Here is a 22,683-nt window from a genome sequence, read left to right as displayed (position 1 = left end):
GATTTGACATTATCATTTATCACCAATGTTCCCTGAATACAGAATCGCCAAATAATTGCGGTCCCCTGTATGACTTGTAATTGTAATGATTTTTCCTCCCGGATCACAATAATGTTATTGACATAAACACTGACCGACTGACTGATTGCATGGTTCTTAACCTTTGTTATCAGTCGTACGTTTACCCCCGCCAATTTCAAGTTATCATAGCTGATCGTTCGATCCAGCAGCAGCTTGCTACGTCACTGCACACCTCGAAACTGTATTGCGGCAATACAGACAATAGTTAAAAACATCGCGGTTGCGGTCGGACGTGTCTCGCGTAGTGCGTGAAACTACAAATAACTGTTTACGCTACGTTAGGTTTTATTTAAAGATCCAGTGGGAAATGACGAGTATTAAATTAAGTTTTCTCATTTTGTTCACTTATGGTCTACTGGCAAGGAACTCGCTGGGTCTATCGCCTGTTATACTGAGTAAGTTGTTGTTTTTACATATATTCTAGAATATTCATGTGATTTAGTGAATTGACTACTAGATTTCCTATGTTACATTATAGGCCTAATGACCTACTGTTTCTTTTACCTTTATTACATAAGAAATTATGTATCATAATTTAATAAATGGTACAAAGTATCTTCTAGTAAACTAATATATCAAATTGTTATTTTACTAAAGATATATTGTATCAGTTGACTAAGGTTTATGTATTATTTATATTATATTGATCAAACGTGATGACTTGCATGTAAATAAGGAATAACTATGTACATGCAATAAATGCAGCGCAAGCTTTGTATTCATTTAACTGAGGTTAAAGATCATGAATGATTTTACAACTGTACTTACAATATGTTCAGCACTTATTTATTTATGCCACTTGTAAAAATATTACTTTTATTTAAGACAAACTTGCAACTTCAAACTTTTGTACAACCACATAAAACATTATCACCACATAAAACAATACATCTCTAACCTTTAATCTAAATAATACAAGGAACTTTATATGACGTAAAAATAAACTTATTTATACAACTAAAAACAATTACAAAATGGCATCAAAAAACTCCTCATCGCTGCCCACCGGGAGTGTACCCAAGATGCTGGCAGCATTGCCACGTTGGATGGCAATGCTTAATTTTTGACCAAAATAAAACCCAGCCTTTGGGTCACTTGAAGTACTTATTATTTACTTATTTATTTACCAGTTCCTGGCGATGGTGGCAGTCAACTCGAAGCCCGGCTTAACAAAACAAGTGTAGTTCACTATATCTGTGCCAAAACATCTCCCGACTACTTCAACATATGGCTGAACCTTGAACTCCTCGTGCCATTTGTCATTGACTGCTGGGTAGACAACTTGAAGTTAGAATATGACAATGTTACTCGTACAACAAAATGTCCTGATGGGGTTGATATCCGGATACCGGGATGGGGTAACCCGGAGCCTGTGGAATGGTTAGACCCGTCACACCAGAGTTCTGGAGCTTACTTCAATACAATAGCAGATTCACTGGTCAAGATAGGTTACAAGAGAAATGTATCTATCCTCGGTGCTCCATATGACTTCAGAAAGGCTCCAAGTAAGTTTTATTTATTATGTAATTATAAGAATGATAAGGCTATTTTCAGAAATAGTCATATGAGAAAAATGGTAAACATATTAAACATGATGTATTTAATTTCTTGTGATAAATAATTAACATTACACAAATTAATTAACACAATTATATGGTACACTATTATAGTGTGAGTTTAAAAACAGTAAAGATAACAAAATCACCTACATTCCTCACTAGTTTATAGCTTATGAAATAATAAATTAAAATATTTATAAGAATATGTACTAAAAGCTTACTTTGCTAGCAGTCATGAAATATTTCATAGCTAGTTTGAATGAATGTTACAAATTCCAGACAATGGTTGGGTATTTACATAGTCCGATGATTAGTCAGGTGTTCAATTACATTCATACCTACTTACCCATTTACATGGTAGCAGAAATGGCATAGTTCCTTTGTGGTTACTGTTTGTAGAACTTCAGGTGAATTTTATATTGTCATTGTCTTTATTTTGGGTGTTGTTATTTGAAACTTATCTATTTAAAGAAAAATCTAGCATTTGGATCTGGAACATATTTGCCCAGCATATCTGTTAGGCTTCAAGTATCAGCAAAATAGTTGATATGAAAGAGTTCAGCCACCCTTTTATTGATAAAAGTAATAAATAACTAAGACCCATAAAACAACAGTCTGTAAGCCTCTTTGTCGCTTTCTAATCAACTATTGATAAAATTAAGACGTAACTTTTACCTATTCAATTCAAATCCGACAAATCTCTTCAATTACCTAACTTACCAATCCAGTGACGCACTGACTATGTAGCATGATTAGCAATTGTTACGGGCCCTGACGTTGGGATCCTGCACAACCGAACTGACAGTGTTTTCACCTCTTGATAGCCTAGTAACTATAGTAAGTAAGAAGTTTACTACTTAAAGAGACCCATGCTAAAATGTGCTACGCTCTCATTAGTCACCACTCTTATGTCTGGACTCAGAACCAGAGTACAGATTACGTAATAGTCACTATCATATTCTCAAGCAAGGCCTTCCTTACAGATGAGAACGCGAAATTCTTCACGGATCTCAAAGCCCTAGTCGAGAACACATACGAAGTGAACAACAAGTCCTCAGTAACGTTGCTGGTGCACAGCATGGGAGGGCTGATGGCGATGCACTTCCTGAGGCTGCAGCCTCAAGCCTGGAAGGACCAGTATATAAGGAGGCTCATCTCGCTGTCCACGCCCTGGGGCGGGTCTATGAAGGCTGTTAAAGTTTTTGCTATAGGTAAGTTTTTTTTTAAGATAAGTCCTTGTACAATTTGTGATTCCCATGTTAGTTGTAGGAACAATAATATTACTTCCATTATACTCTGCGCATACAAGGAAATTAAAGAGAGTTTTAAATGAAAATTCGGGGTACATAATGTACGTTGTTTCCTTCTCTTCCTTATCTTATTATTCGCTTACTTTTGAGTGAGTTACAAAAATCCACGCTTAATTTCCCTCAAACATTCACATTTCGCTGTTTATGTTTCTCATATCTTACTCATTGTTTGTAAACACTCGATAAAATAAATAACCTATGTAACAACATTAATTTGAATTTAATGCTAGTGTTTAATGAGGGTCCAAAGACCCAGTTTTATGTTGTCGGATTAAAAGATTCCTTCCTCGATACATGGGCTATCTAACACTGCAATATTTTTTCAAATCGGCCCTGAGTAGTTCGGGGGATGAGCGCTTTCAAACAAATTCATTGGGTTTATACTATAAACATTAATAAGATAATTATAACAAACAGTATAATTAGCAACCAAGGCCATAAAATCTTAAAAAGCTTCACCTTGGAAAAAATAAATAAAGACTGGAAGCATGTGCAAATAATGCGTAGTATCAGTGATAAGTGCGACAAGCCTCCAACATTGATGCCTATTTATCAATTGTAAACACCGATATGTATCGCCCTTGACCTGCTTACTGTGACGTCATCGACTGCAAACATGCGGAAATAGCATTTATTTATATGTTCGCAATTTTATATATGGACTAGCTGTTGTCTGCGGTTATATCCGCATCCCAATCCTGAGAGAACTACTTCCGGCACCCGGACAAAAAGTAGCCTATGTCTTTTCTCATGCTTTGGACGATCTGTTACTTCTATCATCATAAAAGATTAAAACTAAAGTATTGTAGGTATTAAAAAGTAAGGGTGCATCAAGCTTATTCAATCATAGCAGTTTTACTCTTACCTTACCATATTTATTTTTAAACTGCGTGATTAATCCTTGTGTAAGATATTATCAAGTAACAGATATCGGAGTACAATGACCAATAAGTGGTTTTGTAATATATACCTGTACCTACTTGTATTACTAAAGTAAATAACAATAGGCGACCTCAGCTTCTCACGAATGAGTCAGGTTTTCAAGACTTGTCAATATTTCTGCACGACAGTGTAATTTGTAGTAAGCGTAGTACTGAACAATGCGAGTTGTAAACTGTGTTGTTTGCAAAATATTGTGCATCAGACATTTGTGAGTCAACGGAAGTTCTGATCAGTATTTGTTGCCAGGCATATTGTCCCCACGGTGTGAATATGTGAAGCGACCCGAATGACCACTGATTTCTGTCACCGAGTGTAATTGTACTAACTAAACTGTCGTTTGTGGAATTACCAATGCTGAGTAATTGGTCGATTAATCACCATGTTAGAAAATAATTAAGATTGTAGGAATGTAATGCTAAAGTACGTTATTATACCTATAGATAGTAAGTTGAATAACATGTAGATAATAGATTAGATACTAATTATGGGAAAAAACTTCTAAAGAATGTTGATGGAATATTACTGAGAATTTCCAAAGTGTTGGGGTTTTCTTTACAGTGGAGAACAACGTATATTTTATTACAATTAATTATATGTTTGTATCGTTGTAGGTGTCAATGTCTAAGTACTTTTAATACAATTGAATTACAAAAAACATTGCGTGGTAGTCTGAAATCTAGACGCTGTTATAAACATGTTTTATTTCCTTCACCTGTCTGTAAAATTTCTTAGATATTAGTATGCTTCCTTTGCTGCTGTTATTTTATTAATATTGGTTGCTAGGCGACGATCTGGGCAGCTTGATGCTGCGCGAGAGCATAATGCGCGCGCAGCAGATCACGTGCCCGTCGCTGGCGTGGCTGCTGCCCTCGCCGCTCTTCTGGAAGCCTTCAGAGGTGCTCGTGCAGACCGACAAGTATAATTATACTATTAACGACTTCCAGAAGTTGTTCACGTGAGTATTTAAAAAAAACTATAATATCTGCATGTACGAAAAGTAAATAGTAATTACAATCAGCTGAACTGAGATTGTCTTCTACCTACGTAACCCTCTGTCCCAGACCTTGTACCTAAATTAGGAGTTGGTAATGAAAATGTTTTATGACTTCCGCAAATCCATATCTTACACGATATATTATTCTAGGTAGTTGAATATACCAAAAATGGCATCAATGTTAAACTAGCTATTTTTGCGGTTTCACTCACGTCTCAAAGTAACTACATCGCTCTTCTGGATAAAAAGTAGGTATAGCATGCCCTGGCTGTAGACTATTGTGAACCTACTTCAATTCATTTAAATCGTTTCAGTAATTTTGGCGTCACAGCCACACAGACAGACTTTATAATGCTTGCTATAGGATCTCTCAATAAAATCACATCATCTTTTCGTAAATCCCCAGTGACATGGAGCTGCCGGACGCGTGGGAGATGCGCAAGGACACGGAGAAGTACACGAAGGACTTCGGCGCGCCCGGCGTCGAGGTGCACTGCATATACGGGTACAACATCACCACTGTTGAGAGGTTCGTCTTTATAACAAACAAGTTTTTTATTATAAAACCCTCCGTAAAATCTTTCCGAATTTCACATTATTTTGTTATCTTTACGAGGCTGTAGGCATCAGTCCACTGACCATTTATATGACTCTCCGTAAAAGTCTTTCGTTCCTAAACTACTTTTTGTTATTTTTGCTTGACTAAAAAAAAAACAAGCAACAGAATTGAGAACCTCTTCCCTTTTGGAAAGTTGCTTAAACATAGCTCCCAGCTATAGAAAATTGTTTCAGCGGTTTTAGCCATTATTAAGAGTGGTGTGACACCAGCAATAGTCTCTCAAGTATCTGGCTATTACCCTTTCAGAATTTGCATAACTCGTTTGCATATCATAACACAATAGACTTCACAACCAAATATTCCTCCAAACAACAAACTTCATACTATTATTTCACCCCCAGACTAGTATACAAGCCAGGCACCTGGCTCGACGGTTACCCAACCCTGTCAATGGGTGACGGCGACGGCACCGTCAACCTGCGCTCGCTCCACGCGTGCGAGCACTGGCGCAAGCGCAGCTTCCGTAACGGCAACCCGGTCAAGTCCCTCCCGCTGCCCGGAGCCGAACATCTCAAGATATTGCACGATAAACGAGTGTTAGATTATATTGAGCTCGTTATGAAGAATTGAATGTAAGTTTTTATTTATGTTGTTTACAACGGATTTATACTGAGTCTGATGTGTGAAGGGTTTGAATCGCAGTGGATGGTTTCTAAAAAAACTACTTTTAAGTATGTGTTACAAAAACGCTGCCGTCAGTCGTAGTGAATAATTTCGAAAAAAAAACTGCGGTTTTCATGTAACTTTAGCGCTCTGAAATTAGCTATTAAACGCTTTGCGCTTGCGCAGTAGTATCTGGTTCATACAGTTTGACTAGCGTGGAGTCACTGGTAACCAACTTTAGATCGGAAAAGTTATTTGACAAGATAAACAAAAAACTTGATTCTCGAATTTGAAAGTCGTACTTCCTAAGATAAGCGTGTCCAACCAAACAAAATAAGCAGCTGGGTAAACTTAGTACAGATGTTATGTAAATCAGTTTTAAAGTTGTTTTGTTTACAATGAATTTACGTACGTAAGTGCTTGTGACTCAGAGTGAGAATTCCAATGTATTTAGGATATTATTTTTGATGAATAAGCGGGTGCTTAAGATATGTGTGTATGACAATTAGTTAAGGACTTCAGTAGAGTTTTCAATACATACTATGATGAGGAGGGAAAAAGGGGACGGTTGAATCTTGTTAGATATTAGTCATTATGTCTTCTATAAACACCAATTTAAAAGATATTAGTTAATAGTAAGTTTTAATAAGAGGAATGATGATTTTAATTAACATTAAAAGTAATGAGTATGAGTAAATACTTACTGAGTCTTGATAAGCTCTACAGTGTCTTCGTAAACAGATAATTATTATTAATGCGATTCCACTCTTTTATTTTATACTGATAAAAGTTGTTATGTTAACATTATTTTATTTTTGTACATAGGGATCTGTTTTGTAAATAAAGTATAAGAGAAAGTCTAATAGGTACAGTCAGCATATATTAGTAGACTTAAAAATAATAGTTACATGTATCTAACTGTAATAAATAAAATACTTGCATTCCTTGCCAGTTACCTGTAATGCTTTAAAAAGAGTCAAATATTTACATAAATCTACATTCTAATATTAAAACAAAATCATAGTCTTGGCAGAAAATATATTATTACATCTAAGCTCTCTCAAAACTTAACATTTAAGTAGAAAATGGAACCTTATCACTTTAGTAATAAGATTTATAATTGTTTAAGGGTTTATTTTTACGAATACTCGTATAGATTCACTAGCCTGTATATATTTAGGTGACAAGCCAAGCTTCACGGCTGTGATACTTCTTACGTGTTGTATTTATTTTGACATTATTTTGTATTCGTACCATGACAAAAATGTGTTTTTTTTATGTATTTTTTTAGTATTTTGTTTCTGTGTAAAGTCAATTTGTAATTTAGGGCTACTTTTGGATTAATCAGATAACTTAAATCTTTGTAAAAAAATAATAGTTTGACAGCAAAATGGTTCAGTGTATAGATAATAGTCAGACTACTGACCCCTTAGAAAGATAAATAAAATATATTGAAATATGTTGAAAGGAAAAACTATGTCAGTATATGATTTGTTTATTAAGTTTAAACCTACAATACATAAAATATCGACCTGCTAACAAAAAATAAATGCGAAAGGGACTCGTATTTATTTTTATCTTTACTTCAAAACCGTTGATAACATACACGAGTACGAGAAATACTCATAAATTCTTGTAAAATACTCTTTCTGAGATAATAACATTGTTCAAATATAAACCAAAGTATCTCAAACGTTTGTTTTTAAAGATAAAGATAATTCGAGAAATTCTAATCAACCATTCGTAAAGTTGTGTTTACGAATTGTTTGATTCATATTATTATTGATTTTAAAACATATACAATGTATATGTATGTACGATATTAATCGATGAATTGTTTTATTTTTACTTTTGTAAGAGTACACGGATTTAAATGTCGAATATATTTGTAACGAGTTTGTAAACGAATATTTTTTTTTACCAAAAACTACTCATTATCTCAATATTTATATGTATTGAAAGTCTAATCTACCCTAGTTATCCCCGAATTAAGTAACACGATGTGCTAATTTACAATTTCTACATTTCTCTTAAGCTGTGGAATAACAAATAAATATTTATATATATTAGCTTTAAGTAGTTAATTCTCCATTCATTTCCATCTAACAAAGAATATGAGCTCGCAGCCGCATCAAATAACTTATTAAGTAACAAACTGTAAAAGATTTAGTTTTCTTTTACTAACTTAAAAATCTATAAAAACATTTCTTGAAGATTGCGAGCATATCATCAACCCATATTTACAATAAGGTATTTTATTTAAATAATTAGCAAAAAACTTAGTGAAAAGATATAAATATATTACAATGTATTGGCTGAAAATACAATGTGAGATTGTTAAAAGAAATAAACAGAAACCCGGATAAATATGCTTATTTTATTTTGTACCTCATTCCTGTACGCGTTACATACAGTCATAATTCCAAGCCGTTCTCGCGCCTTCTGTAATGTTGGAAAACAAAGCATTTTCAAAGGACAAATATTAATGAAAAATAATATACAAAGTGTTACGTTAAATGCGTAAAACCTAAAAATAGCAGCAACAAGAGGAATAATGAGCAGAATCAATTAGACCACTTTCGAATAGAGGTAACATTTTTTTAAAATCCCAGTATGAAAAGGTCTAGTACGAAAATTACAAAATAGTATGAGCTGTTTAGCTCATAAACCCTTTAAAAAATCATGTCTTCCTTTCACAATTTGTTTATGGAATTCAAAACAATTTGGGTATCTAAGGCTTTACGCATGTAACGTTGTAGAGAAGAAAATTGAAAATCAGGTAGAAAATAGTCAGAGTAAGTCAGTTAGAAAAGAGTTTTCCCCCCTGTTTCGAGATAATGCGTGCTGTCTGATGGACACTCAAAGATGCCCTTTGAGCGTTTAGCTCTTTCTGTACATTTGCTGTGATACCAACTCCCATTTACCCTGTGCATGCATTGTTAGTAAAGTGAAGTAGGGAGGTATCTGTGTGCAAAATAGTTGTGATAGGTATGTATTTACAACTATGGAATGGTCTAATAATTCGAAGTATACGAATAAAACACAGGAATCAGTAATAAACATGTATTTAACTTCGCATTTCATCAATCAGCCGTATAGACCACTCTGTAACCATGCTAGTGGTGAGCCACACTCGTGAAACGATTTTATCGATATCGATAAATGTATTTTTTTCGCTGCACGGGTACGGCCCGCCATTTCCTACAGCGGTATACAAAAAGAAATTTCGATGCACTAAATAAATACACCTTACATAGCCCCGTTGTAAAGCTATTTACATAATACTAGGGTGAAGCGGCTGACTAGTTACCAAAGGCTTAAAAAAGTACCCACCCGATTTTTGGAAAGAAATTATTTAAATATGTGTTTAACATGGTTGGTAATTAAGTAAACATTTTTGGCCTTACTACAAAAACTTAAACACATGATTTACACTTGTCTAAAAAAAATTGTGGCTGCAAAATGAACCATATATCAACGTCATAATTTGACAGTTTTTTAGACAAGACTTAAACTGACGTTTAAAAGTTTTTGTGGTAAGACGGTACATATTTGAAAACTAATTTAAATAATATGACGTATGATAAACTAGTACAGTCAGCCGCCAAAATCTAAAACTAAATTCAATAACAGCCAATTCCATTCAAATTGAATTCATTTTTAGAGTGACAAAATGGGGAACAATTTAGACTCGCATCATGAGAAACACCTAACCTATCATTCAGATTCAATCAATCTCACTTCTTTCATTAAAACGTTAACAAACACTGCAAACAATATGAACAACAAAACATAATTATACTGGATGTTATATACATATAAATATTTACATGAGCTGACGTTTAGGAGAAATAGTTTAGGTTCACGTTCTCTAATATAAGACCGACTCAATAACTTGCCGAACCTCCTTTTGCTCAAGATATAGGCCTCATAAATTAACTATGGTATAATATAGCTTTACTTGTTTTACCTGGAGATGGCGCATTATTTAGAGAAGGCTTTATGCTCCTGAGAGCGTCAAGCTAAAAGATTCCTCCAAAACGACCATAAAAGAAACTAAACTTAATCATTATAGTACAGTCATTAACAAAATATTTATCACACTGCAATAGAATGTTCACAGTGTAATAAAAATTTCGTCTTCAATGTTGACATTATTATTTTAAAAGTTCATCACATTTTTTTTAGTTTTTACAATATTATATTTTTTCTCCTTCCATAACCTTAACAAACATTAAGTGTTTCAGTTCTAGAGTGCATACAATAACAGTTATTAATAGTAAATGCTTATATTCCTCTGAAGTTCACGACGGATCGTGAGGACATACCAACTAGCGAGGAATGAACGAACGTTAACCTAATTACACTAAAATTAAGGGAATATCACATTTCTAAACAAAATGTACACACAAACAATTTTAAATCAATCCAATATACAAACAATTTTTTGACTTTTGTGCCTCAACGAATGCTAAAACTGGAACCTTATAGAGAAATAAAGGAAAATAATTTATTAAAGACTCCATTTTCAACCAATAAATATACAAACATGAAACTTTTAATAAGTACAATAAATAGAAAAGACTACATTGTGAGGCATGGATGACTAAATTCCAAATTTTTACAATTAACCAAATTATTAAAATCTTTAGACCACACAACTTACATTTACTATTACATCTAAAGTTTAAATATTTGTTCGATTCCTACATTAATATCATTTCATAGTTCCTACGCCGTACGGGGTCTAGGAGACCTCTTATAACCCGCAGTTATAGTATTTTTAGTGCGCACTTTCTAACCTGCGTTTAAAGCGTATGTTATTGATGGCGACTGTACAAAATACTTGTACAATAGCTTGGAGTTAAAATTGTATAAAACTCTATAAAATGGCGTCCCTAATGTGAAGCTGTATAAAAAGTGTTTACATAGTGTTCTTGTACAATTAGTCGCTGAATATTATTTATTTTATGTGTGCTTTATTTTATTGTGAAGAATAAAGCAAATTTTTGTAGAAAAAGTTGAGTTAAAACTGACAATCTTATATGTATTAACTGTCGCGAGTAGTGATTTAAACCAGACTTAAAACCACTTTGGTCAAATTGCTGACTTGACCACTGGGCGGCAAATTCACGGCTTGTTTGGTTATCGTTATAGTTACATAGTGCTGCTCACCTTATACAGGGTTATTGGTAAAACACTAACAACCTCTCAGGACCATATTACTAATATCATAAACTAAAACTTTTGTTCTATGACTTTTGATAATTCTCAGATTTTAGTTCATCAAATTTTCACACAAAAATTAAAATATTTCAATTGTACGCTCTAGAATTTACGAAGTGTATGCGAAGCAAAAGAAAGCGCTAGTTACAAAAGACATCGGAGGGGAGCGGGGCTCGGGTGGCGGGGGAGCGTTTGAACTTGACCTATTTACGAGCGGCCGTCAGTCATTTTTATGCGCCCGTGTCGCGTCATACGTGTCCTTGTAGCAAATTTTATCTCTACAGCAAAATAGAGTTGAAATGTTTTAGATGGAACAATGAAATCTTGTAGGTTTGTTTTTGGCAAATGTATTATGTTTTATAAAAAGTCATAGAACAAAAGTTGTAGTTTTTGATGTTAGTAATACAGTCCTGCAAGGTTGTTAGTGTGTTACCAATAACCCTGTATATTTTTCGATGATACTTACTTCTGCTACTATTTGTACAAGAACACCAATATAAAGAGGCACTATACAACATTTAAAAGTACCGCCAATTTAAAACTCCTATACATTATCAACAATAACGTCTACCTATCTATGTATTAGTTAAAGTATTCTGCAATACATACGCACGCTTGCACACATGTAAGGCAATGTTGTTATAAGTTATCTATTTAAGTCTTATTGCTACCAAACCGTACTACTATTAACACGTTTGGTTAAATGTTTATCAATGAACCTTTTTCTTTATAAACTTTATTTTCAACCACTTTTGTTCTTATGAGACCATTTTCCATTTAAAACACTTGGAAGCTTGTCACCATAGATGTCATAGTCTATTGCTATAGTCGGTTTTTTAAATCTCGTAGACTAAATTGACACTTGCAAAATGTCAAACTTACAAATAATGTTGCTAGCTTTTTTGTACAGTGTTGTACTTACGATACCGGTTTGTTGAATCGTAACTTTTTATCTATAATAGACGAATTTAAGATTCATTCAAAGTTTTATATTTAAATTCACGTACGTACACACGGCTGCACGACGTGCTACAAACTGCCAGGGATATCTGACCACGCAAGTTCATGCGTAATCATCAAGAATAAGCCCATTATTTCAGGATGACTTACTGTAAAAAAACGATACTTGATTTTATTAACGCTAAGTTTCGGTCGTGCCACATCACTATTTAAGAATTTGCAATACGACCACACTCGTAATGTCAGTTTAGTCTACGAGATTAAAAAACTGACTTTAGCAATTTTTACCTCAGTTACAAAATTTACGATTTATTTTTACGAGTATTATTAGCTATTTTGCACACAGATACGAACATTTAGCCAAACGGGCTAATATTACTTAACAAATATAGAAAACTTGGGGACAGAAGCATTTCTAAGTATAAATAAATATTTCAAGCGTTGATGTGAAGGATGGAAGAAGCAAAGCGATATTAAGAATTAAAAGAAGACGAGGAATAGATAACTTCAATTTATGAAATCGGAAAATAGAGAAACAACAATTTTAGAAGTGTTCTCTGTCCCCAAATATTCTATACCAAATATAGGTCTGTTTCAAAATTACCTCAATGTATCTTTGTATTTTTCTGTGATACTAAGCCATTTTTTACCATGAGGCTCTTTATATTTTAGAACGTTCCTTTTAACCTGACACACATATTTTTAAGGTCTCTATAGCTCCTTTTTGGTGGAGTTTGGGCCAAAATCATGAAATTCAATTTTTCACAGGTATATAAAAACTAGCTTTAGCCCTACAATATCAGATGGATTCCAAGATAATTGAGAAACAGACCATCCCCACATATTTCTACCGCACGTTAAACATTAGCAAACCCGCCGATTGTATCTGTCCCTTACACCGTACACATTAGAGCATATTTTGCTCTAACATCAGTTTGTCCGCCGTCTTTAAGCCAATAAGCGTGACACCCACACTGCCCAACTACTACCATGGTTTATGGAAAAACACACTATTGACTTATGAAAATATTTTTTGTAATATGTCTGTAATTTTGTTGAATTAATTTGGACGAATTTAGGTACTTCGAAAACAATATATTAAAATCTTTTTTTTTAAGAGTCAGAAAGTCACTAGAGTGATTACAAATTTCAACAATATAAAAAATGACATGTGTCGATGGTAAAGCATAATGTATGTGTCCATACATAATTCTTGTAACATTCTTTGCAAAATTTTCGGTAACAACAAACAAAAATAAAATGTTTCATGTAAAATGACTATAAGCCATGAAGTTATTATGCTCTGAACTAAATAATGTTCTTACAAATCTGTTCAACAGTAAAAATTCTCATAAAAAAATCACTATTATTCAAACACACACAAATTATCTAACTTTATCGATAAAATGTTTGCACACTGCACATCACTAAACATAGGTATATCATAGCCCAACATTCGCGTTTTTCCATTACTTTAAGATGAGCTTTATTGTTCTAGAGATAAGGTTTATTTTGCAGTAACCGCATTACGCCAACATTTGTGCCAATATAAAGCATGTCTAGGGTCTACATAGCAATGTATGGTAATATTATTATGATGAATAGCAGTGTGAGATATCAGCAGTACGCTAGTTGTTGGAAATAGACCGAAATGAGATCAAAACAGAAACTTTATAACGAACATAATTGACATTTATACATGTTTTTATCTCACGAAAGCGGATGAGATGTACTTGTGTGTGTAAATGTACGTGCATTATTGCCTTTGTATGAGTGGGCGACTCGGCCACTACAGAGCGCTCCCGAGCTTACGCATACAAAGACAATGTGCATGTACATTTACACACACTAGTATAGATCATTCGCTTCCGTGAAATAAGACATTTGTAACAGGACATAATACCTAAACAACGCAAGATTTATAATATGTAGTAGAAAGTGCACATAAAAATATGATAACATAAATAATAATTATTTAGTTGTGATTAAAATTAATTTCAATTTAGAAATCAATAAATCCAACATAATATTGAATAGATCACAAAATTAATTTATATTTATTACATAAGGAATAAATTATTTTATAATCAACTTACTTGCACTGCTCACTAAATGTTTATTATTATTTTTAACAGTAATTATATTTAGTGAACACTTTTGCAAGTCTCAGTTTAGGCACCCAACATATTAGGCGAATAAATAGCTTATAATTTGATTTGAATTTATTAACAATCTTCTCTTTTTAGAGAAATCGTTTGAAAAGGATAGGACTGTAATCAATTCGTAGAAAGTAATCAATTCAATTTAATTAATGTGCACACGCCATTATACCATCGCAAATTATCAATTACAAACAAAAATTAAAGATAAAAATATCCATACAACATTTTTGCATCAACAATACAAAATCGAATCTTCACTTCTGTTTGTAACTGACAAACCCACAAAGTATACCACAGACCCTACACAAAAATCACGAAAAAACAGCCTAGCAATTAAAACCCCAATATAAAAAAAATAACACTTGACGGCCAAAAAATCGGGTCACATTCCAACAACGTACATACACTTAAAGGCGGAAGAAGACAAACTGATAAGCGTGGCGCTACCTGTTGAGCAGCAGGTCGGGGCGGTAGTACACGTAGATGCCCAGCAGCACCGTGGCCGTGGCCAGCACGTAGCGCGGCAGCGGCCAGCGCCGCAGCGCTGCCGGCACGTAGCCACGGAGACGGGAGGTGAGTGTGTTACGGTTCCGGGCCGCGATTTGACGGCGTTTTAGACGTTCTTCGTCTAGTTTGCGTTGTTCTTCTCTGTAAGGAGAGAGGAAATTGGTTATAAAATGGTGTTGAAAATTGGAACAAATACAACGTCCATAATCTCTCTCTGGTCATGTCGAGTTGTCGTCCCATGGGACTATGAAAGTGAAGGTATTGAGAGTGCACTGGTGTCTGCACAAATTAGTGTACACTATATGAAATCTGCTTGTATGAGTTCTCATACAAGGAGATGTCTGGCTGTTCAACCACCGTGGCCAAAAATCGGCACACATACCATTATTAAGTTTCACATATTTTTCAACAAACAAACAAGCAAGTCCACGACAATACCTCAATTATTCAAATCGATATAAAATCGACATCTAACAAAAATATCGAAAACAAAATGAACTCACTCTCTCCTCTCTAGCGCGGCGACTTCTGGTTCGAGATCAGTGGGGTCGTTGTTATCGTATAACTTCTCTGCAGTCACCAGGATGTCTTCGAAAGGTAAGTCGTCCGGTAACTAAAACATACAACAAAATTAATTTATATTTTTCAAATGTAGAAAATGTCGCTTACATTTAAACCAGCAAACATTTAAACGAAAGTTTATTTCGACTAGCGCAGTCTTTAATAGTATCGATAACACAGCCATAGTTTGCTACATCACTAGAGATGACGCCAGCAGCCAGGGATTATGAAACAAGTAACAATGACTTCCTTGTTTACCTACAGCTTTTGCCAAACAACGCTGTTGCTTGGTAGGTTTTTTCGTACATTTTGACGGTCAGGAAGACACTTGCAACATTAGTAGCCACCTTCGAACAGGCAAGGCTACCTCATGATAACTGTACCTACCTATTTTTTTTTTTGTACATAAACAAATGAAAGTTCGTATCCCACTCACCCTCGACAACAAGCAATGCAGCATCGCCATATCACATTCGCAGCTATGCACTTCATCTGCTCTATACAGCACTATGGCGGCCGTCACGTACACCGGGAACAGTGGGGGGGCGCAGAGGAAGTAGTCGTACAGACGCACCACGTCCGTGTACTTGTTCAGGCTGTGACCGAACCAGGTTAGGTACCAGGGTAGCGCGAACATCGTGCCTACTTGTGCTCTGGAAGAAACATACGTAGACGGTTAAGTTATGAGTGTTAGTAAAAAGTTGATTTATGAAAAGTTTTTCTACTTATGGCGAGTTTCAAAGCGCGAGAAAGACAGTGCCACATACTGGTCTCTTACTTCGAAAGTTAAATGTGGGTTGTTATGGTATGTTAGAGCCTACGTCCAGCAGAATTAAATGATGGTGTGACTCCAAATAATGTCCAAGTTAATTGATATAAATCACAGAATAGAAACGATTTCAACTAACACCATTCTAAAAGAGAATGTGATTTAATGTCATAAGGCAAGAATACTCAAGCTACCTTTTTTATACTTCTTATAGTAAATAGGCTGTAATCTTCTCTCATCTATCTAAAAATCTCATCATTTCCTAGCATTTTATTTCATCAAGTCATCACTCACTTGTCCAAACACTCAGCGAGCTTCCTATCAGCCCTGCTAATGACGGGCAGCATATAGTTGAGCAGGTGCTGCGTGGGCTGCATGGTGGTCTGCATGAAGGGCGCCAGCGGAGCCCCCGGCCCGTACGACAGCCGGCACAGCAGGGGGAACGAAGCCCTGTCTCCGCAGACTAAGAGAAGTGTGATTGCGACGTCGTGGTAGCCCTGGAAGATAGGAATTGTAGGGATAAAAAATGTGTAAATAAAATTAGTTGCAAAGTAAATTAAGGCATCCCTAAAAGTAAGTTTAATGTGGTCAAAGTTTGGTGTGTTCGTCTGTTTGCCCAGGAAGGGGCCAAAAACAATGGTTTGTATTTATTTATTCTTCGATTTGAATTCCATAGTAATGGTTATGGAGCAGGTAAGGCCGTGCCTATCGATATTTTCATTGACTCAAGGCTGCTATAGACTGTCAACTTCATGATGAAAAATACAATCCTACACTATTTTTATAAGTGACGTGAAATAGGTACCTTTAAACACGAAATAGCATACCAACGTGGAATTTCATTACATAATGTATTGAAATTTACAAGGGTAGCATATAAGCTTATATCTGCTTAGCCTTGTCATCGATTAATTTTATATCCACACGCCTCCCTGATTACCTCATCGCAAACTGAAATTAGCTCATTAGAAGTTTAAAATCTGCAAAAACGACGACCTCACGCAGTTTTTATGGATATTAAAAATATCGAAACTATTTGAAACGAACATTCTGCACTACTTTCTACATGTTTTGGCTGCAAGTCATTTAATTGACAGGCGTTTAATCTAGATTCCATATTTAGAAACGGTATTCAGTCTAGACTTTTTAGACGTTTATTGAATCGACCTAACAGCAGCTTTATTTAGTGACCCAATAATAGTTATTTGTTATACAAGAGTGCAAAGTTGCTTTTTAACCGCGGGCTCAATTTTGATGACCGAGCAAGCGAAGGATTCTAAAATTGAAACACGAGCGTAGCGAGTGTTTCAATAATTAGAATCCTGAGCGATAGCGAGGGAATCAAAAGAGCACAAGGTGAAAACTCTTTGCACTCGAGTGCAACACGTAACTTTTCATCCCACGTCATCGAGGAAATTTCTAAACTCAAAAAAAGAAAATGGCACGCACGCGCACACATGGCAAATTAAAAAGATGTACCAATTAAAATTAATTTATGCAAACACTCAGTTTAAAAATGTAATGAGGTTTAAAATCGACCTCAAAACAATCATCATCATTATCATCTCAGCCATAGGACGTCCACTGCTGAAAACTATGAAAAATAATAATTTCACCCCACTTCATCGAGGAAATTACTAAATGCAAAAAAACAAAATGGCGCGCACATATGAGTATGAAATTAAAGAGAAGTACCTATTAAAGTTCATTTATTTGAAAACTCAGTTTAAAATGAAACGAGGTTAAAAATCTATGTAAAACAATAATAAAAATTACTTAATTAATTGAATAATTATTTTTAACATTATTTTATTTGTTTTAATATGTATTTGTTTGAAAAGTCTTATCAAGATTGTCACAAATGGAGTATTGCACACGATGTTCTAAATTCAAATCACTTTACCGCTCTAGAGGATAAAAACGGCTTTTGCGCTCAGATATCAAAGGGTAAAAATACTCTTTCCGAGATGGTGGGATGAAAAGAATTTTACGGCAGTAAAATGAGTGTGAACAAGAGGCTTAACGGTCACTATTATTATTTTTTTTTATGATATGGAAAAAAAGTTATGCGTATTAAGAAATTGTCGCATCTTCTTTCTAGACACGCTGCTATGTAAATAGCCTTACAATGGGTACATTCCGTGCAATAGTTTTTATAATGATTGCTAGTTATTAAGAAAATGCCGTGTTTACACTTATCTACAGGAACTGGCGGCGGTGGTTAGATCACTGACCGAGAAAATAACAAAAGCGTAACATTATGGTATGCGCAATTTGTTTATGTCTTGAGCATTCAAGCCGCTTTTACAACTTCTTGGGTGGAAAAAGTAAATAAACCCTTCTATTTTATCTTGTAAAGAATTATTATAATTTAGCTAGTCTTGTCCTAGCAATATTTGGGTCCGGATGCTGCTGGGTACCAGTGGTTCACACAGAACAACTGCCTGTCTGACCCACTATACCTCAACCCAGTTACCCAGGCAACCCGATAGCTATTGGAACTCTTTACAATTACAATATAGTTATCCTATCTTTGTATTAGAGTACCTACCTATGTCCTGTAAGAGGGAAGGAGTTAAACCAGTTTGAATTTTCATATAATCTACCCTAGAACTAGAATTTCTAAATTCAAAATACAAACTAGACTCGAGTCACGTAAACAAGAGCGTAGCATGAAGTATTGTGTAACTGATAACGACAAGTGCAGTATCAAGGTTACAGCTGTCATCCGCTTTCTTCAGCTAATGTATGCATTGATGTGTTAACAACAGCACCCCCTTTTTCAGCACCCGGGTTAAAATCTCGTCAGACATTATTGAATTGTTGGGTTAAACATTTTTTTTTATATGTCATCGTGTCTAAGTCAATTAAATATATGTATGTCCATTTCTTTTTGTCCACAATAGGGAAATAAAGATTTGGTGTTTAGAAGACATTTCCCAGAAAGTCCTCGACTGGAAATCAGCGTCATTTTACGATGTCTAATAATTCTATACCATACTAAGATTATTTTCGTCTCTGACATAATCCAGATGAAATTGATTTTCGGGAAAACTATATTGAACAGCGATTGCGTGCCAAGTTCAAGGCAAATGGCAACATGTTTTTCGGAATTGGAATTTCGTGTTTATTGCGCAGGAAATTGGAGACAGGGACATCTGCCGTCTAGTATCTAGGTAATCTGTTCCCTCCAGTATTAAATAATTCATTGTATACGTAATATACTGGAGTATATGTAGTATTTATTTATCCAATTGAATTTGATATCATCGCATTCTAATTTCAACCGTATTTAAAGTAGAAAAAGTGCTATTTTTATTGCTATTTTTTGCAGATATTAATCAACCGGTTTGTATCGAAAATTACGAAGTGTACCTACATTATAATTAATGCAATTTCCATCGCTGCACCAACCACCCACTTGCACCATTTAGATATGTATACTTTTCATACACACTGGCAATGAGTCATATCAGTTATACAATATTTTAAGTAATTGGTTTAGGGAAATTGATATGCAGGTCACACTGGCAACCAACTTATTCTATTATGATGATTACTGACCAAATATAAGTTTCGACCCAAATTAGTATTGTGTATGAAGGTTCAATAACCGAATTGGACTCTAACTACGACTTAACTAAGGAAGTGTTCGCACCAAATTGCATATATATAAATATATTTTAGCGATAACACCGCTTATTGTCAGCTGAACTTAAAAAAAACATATATCTTTTTTTATGTACATAATAAAGAATACATATCTCTCTATACTATGGCTTTGTAAGTTTAGTGTGTTATGGAACGTAAAAAAAGCCTCTACAACGAATCTTTTAGTGTTTATCAATTTACTTCTGAAAATATGTAATAGTAAAATATGCAATAGTATAATAGTCTATGAACATGTAAATACTTTTTCTGCAGGTTTAAAATTTAAGTTTCGTGGTTAAAATGTTAGGCTACATTACGTGTCTGCACCCAAACCACAAACCACAAGACTGTCTCGTTATGGCCTAGTTTATCGAATATATTTGTATCTACATACATAAAATGTTTGATCAAAAGTGGCATTTTCCTGTTGATTGACCCCTCAAATTTAAATAGACTCGATGCTACTGTCATAGTGAACTATGTACCAAAGTATGTGTCAAAGCCATTTGGAACAAAGTTATTGAAATATAGGTTTTATTTAATAAACCCAGTTTTGTTGTGTAAATAATAAACAATAAAGAAACTCGTTTGGAATGTTAATTGGTGTGACTAACTACAGTATGGCAGTAGCTTTTATTAGTTTTATGTTTTAATTTAAATGAAAGTTGTTTACGATGAGAACTATTGAGGTTTGGTTCAATAATAAAATAATAATTCAATAAAAAACCTATTCTGTGTCTATCTAACGACAGGATAGATGACTCACTCAGATTTATTTCAGATCCAACTAATAGAATAAAACAGAATATTTTATGTTGATTTATAACCACCAGCCTTAAAATAAATTCTTACCTGATAGTACTTCAAATGCGGGTACTTCATAATCACCCGCAGTATGAGTACGGTGAGCTGATCTTGTAGCGCCACTCTCTGTTCATACGGAATGCCTGGGGGGAACCGCTTAAGTGAACGGTTCACGTCTAACACCACCTGACAAAGAAAAGTTTCTAATTAGATGTTTGTCACATTATTTACTACACTTTTACAAAATTTAATGTTATATTTTGTATCTTTACTAATATTATTACTGCAGATGTACCTACTTATAATGCTTACCTACCAAAATGAGTGAACCAATTGTATTGAATTGGGATAAATAGACAGTCTAGAGCCCGAGATTACAACAAGCAAATTTTTGCCCAGTTGCATGTGTTTCCTTGGACTTGAGCGAAACCGTATGAAACATTTTCAATTTTGTGTCAGCGAGAAATAATACAAATCGTTTTCCCCTTATTCTTAAAACATATTCTCAAAAACTATCAAATCAGTATCTGTACCTGGTTATATTCAATATGTGTGGACAATTCATCCAATGACGGGGGTTCTGTCATCTCTTCCTGTGTGACGCCAACAAGTAACGGCCAGATCTTCCTTCTGTAGTCATCTAAAAGGAAGTACAAAGGTCAATATACTGTTTGTTTTCCTTCAGAATACGAATAAACATCAAAATGATTTATTTACAAACATTTATTATCAGGAATGAGTAAGTTCTTAAGTTAAAAGTGTATTAAGGAAAATAAATACAAATGTGCATTAGCTTAAAACATTGCATATGGGCACATTATTTTACATTTTTTATGGATTCATTTTACTTATGATTTTTAATCTGCATGGGTAATGAAAAAAATCTATTTCATTTATAGTTTGTAAAGTAAGTATATAAAAAATATGAATTTCAATAGGTTACTCAACAAAAGTAATAATGACTTTCAGTATTCAAATGGGGCGCTTCAACAACATTCTTTTACAAAAGCTTCACAAAGTGTTTATTAAATGAAGCATTGTTTGTAACTTCAGTGCATTATCTCTAGCTATAAATATACGTAGTGCATGACGACAGCCGGGGGCATTGTTAACGGCGGCAACGTAAACAATTTCTTCATCTCTACTATATCATACTCACCACTGATTAATCCTGCTTTTCCCTTCGCGAAGTTCTGCCATTGTTCCAAGTTCACACAGTCCGGGTTCTCTAAACATTTCTCAATATATTTCTTCTTCTCCTTCACCTCAGCGTCCTCGTAGTCGGGTTCTAAACAAAATTATCTTTGACATTAAAATTATGCACCTGCGACTTTCACTCACATTTTCTAATAAAACGTTCAAGTTACATGAACTAAAATAGTAGTGATTTCATAGATTGTTACATCAGGAACACATACAAATAGGAAGTAATCAAATAGACCAAATAATTGTTTACAATACCTTCATCAAATTTTAACTCGGAAGGCGTTGAGATGTCATCAATATTTTTAGCGTTATTCAAGTCGAAAGATTGTTTTTTGGGCGTCGGTGAACAGTCGCCGTTAGAATTACACTTATCACCAATATCGGTGTCGGTATTATTAGATTCCATGGTAGAAAGTTAAAAATTAATCGAGCGAAAACATTACACCATCCTTCCCCATAGGGCGATGTGATGACATTTGAGAAAAATGTCAAGTTCGAAAACTCGTTCAGCAAACTCATTACTTCTAATTTTAACTATGGTAATTATTTTTAATTTTATAAATATTTTGTATAGTATTCATTGCTACATTATATCAAAACATATAAAATAAGTTTTACCTGTACTGTTTTAAAAGTATTATCTTTATCTATTTAGCAAAGTATAAAACATATCTTATCTAAGTTTATGAACGCAACCGTATATCGTTTCATTTCATGCAGCAATTGACG

The 22,683-nt window shown here is 34.4% G+C and overlaps 2 protein-coding genes across 2 annotated transcripts; one reads left to right on the top strand and one right to left on the bottom strand.

Annotated features, from left to right (window-relative positions):
- The first annotated feature begins 29 nt into the window (after positions 1–29).
- LOC124645758 (phospholipase A2 group XV-like) lies at positions 30–8,475 on the top strand. The gene is made up of 6 exons (XM_047185633.1): positions 30–476; positions 1,212–1,586; positions 2,624–2,851; positions 4,676–4,847; positions 5,293–5,415; positions 5,847–8,475. Exons 1-6 carry the CDS (start codon positions 389–391, stop codon positions 6,073–6,075), a joined length of 1,215 nt encoding a protein of 404 aa, XP_047041589.1. The 5' UTR covers positions 30–388; the 3' UTR covers positions 6,076–8,475.
- On the bottom strand, positions 8,388–22,428 carry LOC124645757 (TBC1 domain family member 20). The gene is made up of 9 exons (XM_047185632.1): positions 22,210–22,428; positions 21,908–22,036; positions 21,282–21,388; positions 20,797–20,934; positions 16,588–16,790; positions 15,961–16,177; positions 15,467–15,576; positions 14,904–15,104; positions 8,388–8,550 (listed from the first exon to the last, which is right to left on the bottom strand). The coding sequence occupies exons 1-9, from the start codon at positions 22,358–22,360 to the stop codon at positions 8,523–8,525; spliced, it is 1,284 nt and encodes a 427-aa protein (XP_047041588.1). The 5' UTR covers positions 22,361–22,428; the 3' UTR covers positions 8,388–8,522.
- Between the last annotated feature and the right edge of the window lie 255 nt (positions 22,429–22,683).

Source organism: Helicoverpa zea, chromosome 3 (assembly GCF_022581195.2).
Source record: "Helicoverpa zea isolate HzStark_Cry1AcR chromosome 3, ilHelZeax1.1, whole genome shotgun sequence".
NCBI lineage: Eukaryota > Metazoa > Arthropoda > Insecta > Lepidoptera > Noctuidae > Helicoverpa > Helicoverpa zea.
This window is presented reverse-complemented; position numbering and strand designations above follow the sequence as displayed.

What these genes read in the sequence shown, in the direction of transcription:
- LOC124645758 (XM_047185633.1), top strand. Translation starts at nt 389, where the DNA reads ATGACGAGTATTAAATTAAGTTTTCTCATTTTGTTCACTTATGGTCTA. An exon ending in TGTTAAAGTTTTTGCTATAG is followed by an intron (nt 2,852 to 4,675) that starts GTAAGTTTTTTT and finishes ATTGGTTGCTAG; the next exon opens with GCGACGATCTGGGCAGCTTG. An exon ending in GACTTCCAGAAGTTGTTCAC is followed by an intron (nt 4,848 to 5,292) that starts GTGAGTATTTAA and finishes GTAAATCCCCAG; the next exon opens with TGACATGGAGCTGCCGGACG.
- LOC124645757 (XM_047185632.1), bottom strand. Translation starts at nt 22,360, where the DNA reads ATGGAATCTAATAATACCGACACCGATATTGGTGATAAGTGTAATTCT. An exon ending in CACATATTGAATATAACCAG is followed by an intron (nt 20,935 to 21,281) that starts GTACAGATACTG and finishes TTTCTTTGTCAG; the next exon opens with GTGGTGTTAGACGTGAACCG. An exon ending in CGCATTTGAAGTACTATCAG is followed by an intron (nt 16,791 to 20,796) that starts GTAAGAATTTAT and finishes CCTATCTTCCAG; the next exon opens with GGCTACCACGACGTCGCAAT.